This window comes from Dipodomys ordii, unplaced genomic scaffold (genome assembly GCF_000151885.1).
Source record: "Dipodomys ordii isolate 6190 unplaced genomic scaffold, Dord_2.0 Scaffold99, whole genome shotgun sequence".
Lineage (NCBI taxonomy): Eukaryota > Metazoa > Chordata > Mammalia > Rodentia > Heteromyidae > Dipodomys > Dipodomys ordii.
The window spans coordinates 7,859,009-7,867,399 of record NW_012267315.1 but is presented as its reverse complement, the minus strand read 5'-3'; the positions used below and the strand labels follow the sequence as shown (position 1 = coordinate 7,867,399).

At 48.3% G+C, this 8,391-nt stretch overlaps 1 protein-coding gene across 1 annotated transcript in view; it reads right to left on the bottom strand.

Moving 5' to 3' along the window:
• Ovol2 (ovo-like zinc finger 2) overlaps nt 1-1,195 on the bottom strand; it is a 31,958-nt gene extending 30,763 nt beyond the window's left edge. Inside the window, exons 1-2 of the mRNA XM_013027066.1 lie at nt 1,096-1,195; nt 86-312 (exon numbers count right to left, since the gene is read on the bottom strand). Coding sequence (XP_012882520.1) covers nt 86-312; nt 1,096-1,195 — 327 coding nt within the window. The remainder of the gene's footprint in view (nt 1-85; nt 313-1,095) is intronic.
• Between the last annotated feature and the right edge of the window lie 7,196 nt (nt 1,196-8,391).

Genomic DNA, 8,391 nt, shown 5'->3' with positions numbered 1-8,391 from the left:
CAGGGAGGGGCGCCAGCCCCGGGGAGCCCGACGCCAGGGCGTGGCGCAGGTGACGGCGGCGGCGAGGGCAGAGTCGACACCCTACCTTGATTTTTGACCTGGCAACCGGGCGCTGCTTCGCCGCCAGAGGTCCATCTGGGCTCTCGGCGTGGTGGGGTTCGGGGGTTTCACACTCGGGCGCGCGCGGCGACGAGCTGCTCTCGGCGCTCCCCGGCTCCGCGGAGCTGCTGCTGCTGCTGCCGCCGCCGCTGCTGCTGCCGCCGTCGCTGCGGCAGTCCTCGGGGGGGTCCTGGAGCAGGCAGCCCAAGCCCACTGTGGGGAGAGGGGGAGGGAGAAGGGAAGAGGTCGCACCCCTGACACCCACGCTAGCGGTGTCAGGTCCGGGAGCCCGAGGGCAGTGTTGACCTGCGGGTGGTGCCACCGCCGCCCCGCCCCGGACCTGGGCACCTCGCCAAGTGGGCAACGTCTTTGGGCCGCGGGAGGGGGGAGCGGTGGAGAAGGGGAGCAGGCGAGTCAATCTCCAGATCGGTCCCGAGAACTAGCTGTGGGGCTAGGGAGCCGATCGTCACCACCCCCCTACTTCCCCAACACCGGTGCCCACGAGCCCGAGGGCCACGCGCGGTGGAGGCTCCCCCGAGTGCCAAGTCCTTCTGCGCCCCTGGAGCAGAGGCGGATCTGACCTGTCCGTCCCCCCCCCCGCCAGCCCGCGGGGCGAGGGGTAGGGGTGGGTGCGTGGCGGACCCTTTCTGCACTCCCTGGAAGACGGGGGATTGGGGTGAACCCTTTCTGGCCTTCAACCCCCTTCCTGGGGACACCCCGGCCCGCACAGCAGCCAACGGTCCCGCCGCCGGGCAATTAGAGGCTCTTACTAGGGGGGAAAGGGATCTCGGCGTTGCCCAGGTTTCTCAGGCTCATTTGCATCATCTTTCCTCCGTCAGAAAGACGCCCCCCTCCCCACCACCCCCCTCCACCCAAGGTCCCCAACAGAAAGAAGGAGAGGAGCCCAACTCTGGCCCAAAGGCAGAGCGAACCCGGCCACCCCTTCCCCCACCCAGAGCACCCCGCTTCCAGGCCCGGCCCCCGCGCGGCTCTCACCTGGGATGTAGGTGTCTGCCCTTTCCTCATCCGGGAGCTCATCCCAACTGCGGACCGAGACTCCGGGGCTCCTCCTCTTCACCAAGAAGACTCTGGGCATGATGAGGATCCCCCTCTCTGGACGGTGGGTCCCCTCCGCCCTCCCCTCTCCCGCGGCTCAGGCTGCTTCTCCGCTAGGGGCGGCGGTGGCGGCTGGGTCCCCGGGCTCCCGGCGTCCGGAGCCCACCTTCCCGCCTCGCCTTGCCCTTTTCCTCCACCACCACTACCACCCCCTCCCGCCCCGCGCTGGCCGCGGTGTGTGGCCCGGGCCTCTCCCCCGCACTCTCGGCGACTCCCAGCCTCCAGGCTCGGCGACACCTATGCCTTAAATCGCTGGTGATACCACGCCGGGGAAAAAGTTTCATAAGGTGAAATAGAAAAGGCACCAGGAAACTTGGGAGCGAGCATGCGCCCTGCAACATAACGGTGTCAACAAGCTCGCTACCTGTCCGACCGGTTCCGGCGGCCGGGCTGCTTGTTCCAGCCCTTCCTTAGGCATGAATGTTTGCAAAAGAATTTAACGTCTGATTCGTCCCCACTCCTCTTCTTCAAAAAAAAAAAAAGGGGGGGGGGAGAACTTTAAAAAAAAACAATCAAAACCCCTGCCTCCTCCGTTCCCCAAAACCTGCACCTCAAAACGAACTCTTTGAAAGTTCAAAAAAAAATCCAGATCCGCTTTCCCGGGACCCCTCCCATGAATTGGGGCCTCCCACGAGGTGTCTCTCTACCCCCCCCCAGCCCACCCAATGCACACCAGTGGATTTGTATCTGATAAGGCAAACCAAAAAAGGGGGGGCTCGCTTTCTGGACTTTGTGGATCGTCTCCAGGGCTTCGTGCAATCTCGGTGGTCGGAAGTGGGAGGCGGAGGGAGACGCTTACCCGTTAAGGGGAAATGCGGTCTTTAAATTGACCACCGTCTACAACAAAGCCCTGCATAAATACACTGATACATTTTAGAAGTCAGCGTCTCCGTAACACCTTGCCACCGATTTGTGCCACACAGGCTTGCTCTTCCCAAGCAGCTTCCACTCCAAGACCTTACACTCCAAGAGCCCCTTCACTCCCCCCCAACACACAATGGAAACAAAAGCCAGGTGTAGGTTATGCAAACGTAGCTTCAAAGCCAGCCCCCAGCTTCTCGCCCTTTCCCGTTATCGCCGTCTCTATTCACCCCAGCCTCAAATTTGGGGGCTGGGAAACACCTTTCTTTCCAGGAAGCCAATAATTGAAGGTGGGTACGCGCTCTCATCAGCTCAACCGGGGAGATGAATGGAAACCTTTATTTTTTTGTTATTTTTTGTTTGTTTGTTTGTTTTCCCTCTATCTTTATTCTGAAAGGAGGAGGGAGACCAAGAGGGAGAAAGTTGGTTAAAAAAACTGAAAAAAGAAAGAAGGAAAGAGAGAGAAGGAAGGAAAGAGAAAGGCAGAAAAGAAGAAAAGGAAAGGAAGAAAGAAAGAAAGAAAAGAAAGAAAGAAAGCTTAAATTTCCAAGGGGGCCTGTACTCGGGTTGGGGGCCTTGCAGCCCCTCTCACTGCCCCGCTGCAGTGCGCCCCCAGCAATCCGCACAGCCCCATCGCCCAGGACGTGCGTCCCTCCAGGGGACGGTCAGAAGTGTGCCAGCTGCGGGGCGCTCCGGGGCGCGCCTGGCCAGGGGTGTCCCAGCGTCCGCAGCTCACAAAACCGGCTGCTTCGCTTGCCTGTAACCTGGGGTGGCGCACCTAGCTTACGAGGCCCTGGAATCCACACAGCGGGTTTTTTTCCCCCCACCCCAGTCTTCTTCCGCCTTGGGGACACCGCAGCCTGGTAACGGATTTCTTGGCTGGGCTAGAGTATTCTCAAGGCGCACGGAGGAGGGCAGACAGCTCTGTTGGGGCTGTGAAATAGACACGACTCATCGTAGCTCCAGATTTGCCCTCAAGGATTCACCCTGTATGGATTCAGCTCTGAATTCCACATTTTTCTCGGAGGGAAAAACCATCTAAGAACGGAAAAAAAGACTTTGATCCCGATTAACTGGTGGAGGAAGACTTGCTGGCACAAGGAAACCAGGCGCAGCTCTTGGCCACGAGGCTGGTGGCGCAGCTTCAGGGAGACTCTGTAGATGTATTTTTATCTGCCAACAAACGAGGTTTGCAAGACAGAAAGAGCTTGGTTGAATAAAAGAGTAAAAAAATAAAACAAGTGAAATTATGAAATCACAGAATTATCCCCCGTCTTTGAGTCTTCAAAACTTCATTCAAAATTCCTTACTTTATCCAAGAAGCAGTTAATTCTATTTTTAAAAGAGTTTTTTTAAAAAAAATATATTTAAAACACTGGATTTCAAATCGATGAGTGCCTGGACCACTTGGTCTATTTTTTAAAATATTTGAAAATATTATAATAGTATAGGATGCATGCATAGAAATCTCAAAAATCAATGTAAACTTTAAGGGCCTGGGAATGGAGAATTACATTTTATTTTATAGTTGTGGAATGCATATCTATACTTGCTGGGTGTTTATTCAGAAGAAATGAATTGTAATGTGTTTTTTTCATTTTATATATTTTTTTAAATTGTTATTCTAAAGATGAAGTACAGAGGGGTTATAGTTACATAAGTCAGGTAATGAATATATTTCTTTTGGGTCAATGTCACCCCTTCCCTCACTCCCAGTTTTTCCTTCCCATCTAATATGCTTTTTCATTCTCTTTTCAATCAGACCTGATAGGTATTTATGAATATTGTTAGCATATGCAAAAGGCCAGCTTTTGCCTTTGTTATAATGTCAAAAGTAGGATATAAAATTAGGCCAATCCTTGGAACCTCTGCTTAAAGTTGGAATAGACAGGAGCTAACATTGGGGATGAGGGTCTAGTTTGGCATCCTTAGAATGTGTCCACACATCGCTTGAATACTTCCATTGCTGGGAAGCTCATTATCTCAAATAGCAATCAATTGAGCTGCCCATGTGATCTTGCTATCATCAGAAAACACCGATGCTAAAATGTTCTTTCTTCGTTATCAAACTCTTCTTCCTTGTCCTTTCATATTGTCTCTCCTTTTATCATAGAAGCTGCTAAGACTCTGACTTGTGCCCCTCTACCCTCAAGTCTGCCCTGAGAGTTTTTCAAGTTTGTAGCAGGAGTAGTCATCTGTGGGAGTTTTGTTTATTCTGTTTGTTAAGCATTTGGCCTTGGTTTCCAGGCTGATCTCAAATTCTGTCCTGCCTCAGCTTCAAAACTGACTTATTTCCTCCTGTAATATAAGAAAAAAAAAAAGGCATGTATAAACCTGTACTGTGGCATGATTCATGTAGGTTTTTAAAAAATTGTTTTTTGGGGGTTGGGAACGTGGCTCAGTGGTAGAGTGCTTGCCTTGCATGCATGAAGCCCTGGGTTCAATTCCTCAGCATCACATAAGCAGAAAAAGCTGGAAGGGGTGCTGTGGCTCAAGTGGTAGAGCTCTAGCCTTGAGCTGAAGAGCTGAGAAACAGCACCCAGGCCCAGAGTTCAGGCCCCACTACCAAAAAAAAAATTGCTCTTTTGTTCTTGACTTGTTTGTTTGTTGAAATGGGGTCTCCTTATACAGCCCAGACTGACCTAAAACATGAGATCCTTCTTTTTCAGCCTCCCAAATGCTGTATTATAATCTAGCCCACCATATCTAGCTTGATATATATTTTTACAAGTTGATCCATCTATGGAAGCAGACCCAAGAACAAAACTAGCCAACCACTCCACTAAACATTAGATCAACTTTCTTACAAGTATCAAGAGAAAAAAGGAAGAAACAATAGTATAAAGCTTCTTTATATCTTGTTGTTGTTGTTTTTCAGTCCTGGGCTAGAACTCTGGGCCTGGGCGCTGTCCCTCAGCTTTTCAGCTCAAGGCTAGTGCTCTACCACTTGAGCACTTCCCGACAGTCCTGCTTGGGCTGGTTTAGAAATGTGATCCTCAGATCTCAGCCTCCTGAGTAGCTAGAATTAATTGCATACCATGCAATTGCATTTCTAAATGTCAGCAACTGTAAAGGAAAATTGACTCGCAATAGCAAAAAAAAAAAAGCATCATAAAATGAATTTTTTTGGGGGGGGTCCGGTTGTGGGGCCTGAACTCTGGGCCTGGGCGCTGTCCCTCAGCTCTTCAGCTCAAGGCTAGCACTCTACCACTTGAGCCACAGCACCACTTCCGGCTTTTTTCTTTTTGCTTATGTGGTGCTGAGGAATCGAACCCAGGGCCTCATGCATGCAAGGCAAGTGCTCTACCACTGAGTCACCTTCCCAGCCCCATAAAATGAATTTTTTAAGATATCACACAAGCTTATAGTACATAAACTCAGACAACTTTTTTTGGAAGCCATTAAAGAAGATCCTAGTCAATGGAAAGATTTACCATATTGACAGACTCAGAGGATTCAGAATCACAAATTTTAAATTCCCAACTTTACTTATAGATTTCATTTATTCATTCATTCATTCACTCACTCATTCATTCATTTAGCAATGTTAAGGATCAAACTCAAGGCTTCATGCATTCTAGGGAAGTACGCTACTACTGACCTATACCTCAGCCCTCATCTGCAGATTTTGTGGGATGTAACAAACTTGTTCTAAAAATGAAAGAAGAGTTTAAAAAAAATCCATAAGGATAAAGCATGTGGACTCAGTGGATCAGATACCAAAGGAAATTAAACAGTGTGGCATCATTGCTCTTTAGCCCTTTGTGAAGTGTACTCTAGGATGCAAAGAACATGCATTCTGTGCTCTGCAGGAGCCAGCAACTCCTTGTCCCACTAGTGGGATGCCCTGTGTTGAGGACACCATCTCCTGAGATTTACTCAGTCTGTAGGAATTGAATAAAAAGAGTTTAGAGGGCTGGGAAGGTGGCTCAGTGGTAGAGCACATGCCTTGCATGCCAGAGGCCCTGGGTTCGATTCCTCAGCACCATATAAGCAAAAATCCAGAAGTGGTGCTGTGGCTCAAGTGGTAGAGTGCTAGCCTTGAGCTGAAGAGCTGAGGGACAGCGCCCAGGCCCAGAGTTCAGGCCCCACAACCGGACCCAAAAAATAAAAATAAAAAAGAGCTTAGAAAAGAAGGTCTCCTGTTTCCTTCCCACTATCCAGGCATATTTGCCTCTAGATCAGTACAAGAAAGGAAGAGTACCTGCTTAGAGTCTACATGAGGAAGATATCTAGTGTTTTCACCTGCTCTCTAGATCCCTTCCATCATGGTCCAGTAATTGCAGTCTCATTTCCATAGGAAATTTCTGTTCCCCCACTTTCAACCTGTGCAGATCTAGACAGGTTGACTCCACCCTTCCTGGGGTTCTAATTAGAGCTTTCTGTCAACTGGCCACAGTGATTGCTTCCAGGGTAGACTTGATACTCAAACAGAACCACCGCTGTGGATTAGCAAGATTGAAACTCATTCTCCTGAGAGGAGGGAGAGAATGTTATCAAGGCTGGGAATGGGCAGCCACCTCTGCCACCTGAGAAAGATACCAACAGAGGAAAGCAAAACCCAGAGATACAGAAAGACTGAATACTCCACATAGCACTGGGTCCAGCCCTGCATGAAGCAATATCTCCCCCTTTACCTTGGAAGTAATGAGACATTCTATCCCTCCATCCTTTCTTTCAGTAAGAAAAGATCTCAAGAGGGGTTGGGAAGGTAGCTCAGTGGTAGAGTGCTAGCCTTGAGCTGAAGAGCTGAGGGAAAGTGCCCAGGCCCTGAGTTCAGGCCCCATGACCAGCAAAAAAAAAAAAAAAAAAGATCTCAAGATCCTACTGTATAGCCCAGGTTGGACAAGAACTCATGATCCACACATTTTTTCTTGTCTGTTCTTCCAGTAACACTTGAAAAGGATTGTAAAATACAGGGTAATTCTCCAAAGGCTGCTGAGGCCTAATGTCTTTAGTTTACTCTTTTGATTTTTTTTTTCTGGTTGTGGGGGCTTGAACTCTGTGGGCTTGGGCACTCTCCCTCAGCTCTTCAGCTCAAGGCTAGCGCTCTACCACTTGAGCCAAAGCACCATGTCCAGTTTTCTGGTAGTTAACTGGAGATAAGAGTTTCATGAACTTTCTTGCCCAGGCTGGCTTTGAACCGTGATCCACAGATCTCAGTCTCCTGAGTAGCTAGGATTACAGGCATGAGCTACTGGTGCCCAGCTTTAGCTTTCTTTAAAGACCGCAACAGAGGTATATTCCGAAGAGCCTACTCTCTCAATCAAGCCCTCTTAAAAGACAAGAAACCAAAGAAGGGGTACCCAATTATCATAAAATGAAAGAATTATTACTAAAAGAAAACACATTAAACCGGGCACCAGTGGCTCACACCTGAAATCCTGGCTACTCTGTAGGCTGAGATCTGAGGACTGCCAAAGATGGTGCTGTGGCTCAAGTGGTAGAGTGCTTGCCTTGAACCGAAGTGCTCAGGGACAGCACCCAGGCCAGAAGTTCAAGTCCCATAACTGACAAAAAAAAGAAAGAAAGAAAGAAAGAAAAGAACAAACTAAAAGAAAAAAACACACAAATTACTGTCTCCATTTTCTTACTGTTAAGATTTTCTCCAAGTAACTCATGATCATTGCTCGTCATCTGTACCTGTTTGAGGAATATTTTACTGGACTGTAGTAAATATTAACACGGAAGCATGAAGTGAGAAAGTTATTCTCCTTTGATCTTTCTGATTAGATTCAGGTGAAAGCCTTCCCTTAGTGATCTTTAACACATTTCTAATACCAGCTCAATTCCTGTTTATAATCAAACTTTGGTTCTTTTGGCAGGCAAGCAATGGATTCTGGCTAAAATTTGATAACCTCATTTTATTGATCTGCATATATTTTCAGTTTTTCCTATGTTCATGGCAAATGGCATTGAGTGGCCCCCCCCTTTTTTGTTAGTGGGGGGTTTGAATTTGGGGTTTGGGAGCTGTCTCCGAGCTTTTTGCTCAAGGCTAGTACTCTACCACTTTGAGCCACAGCACCACTTCTGGTTTTTGAGTGGTTAATTGGAGATATGAGTTTTATGGGGACTTTTCTGCCTTGGCTGGCTTCAAACCACGAATCTCAGATCTCAGCCTCCTAAGTAAGGTAGTACTACAGGCATTAGATTTTCTTTGTTGTAATTCTCTACCATTTATTTTCTCCATATTTTCTTATTTGTTAGCGAACATATTAAATTGTTTTACTCAAGTTGTAGGAAATATGCTTAGCATTCATAAAGTCATAGATTTAATCCCTAGTCCCTTTACCCATGTAACTTCTGTTGTTTTTT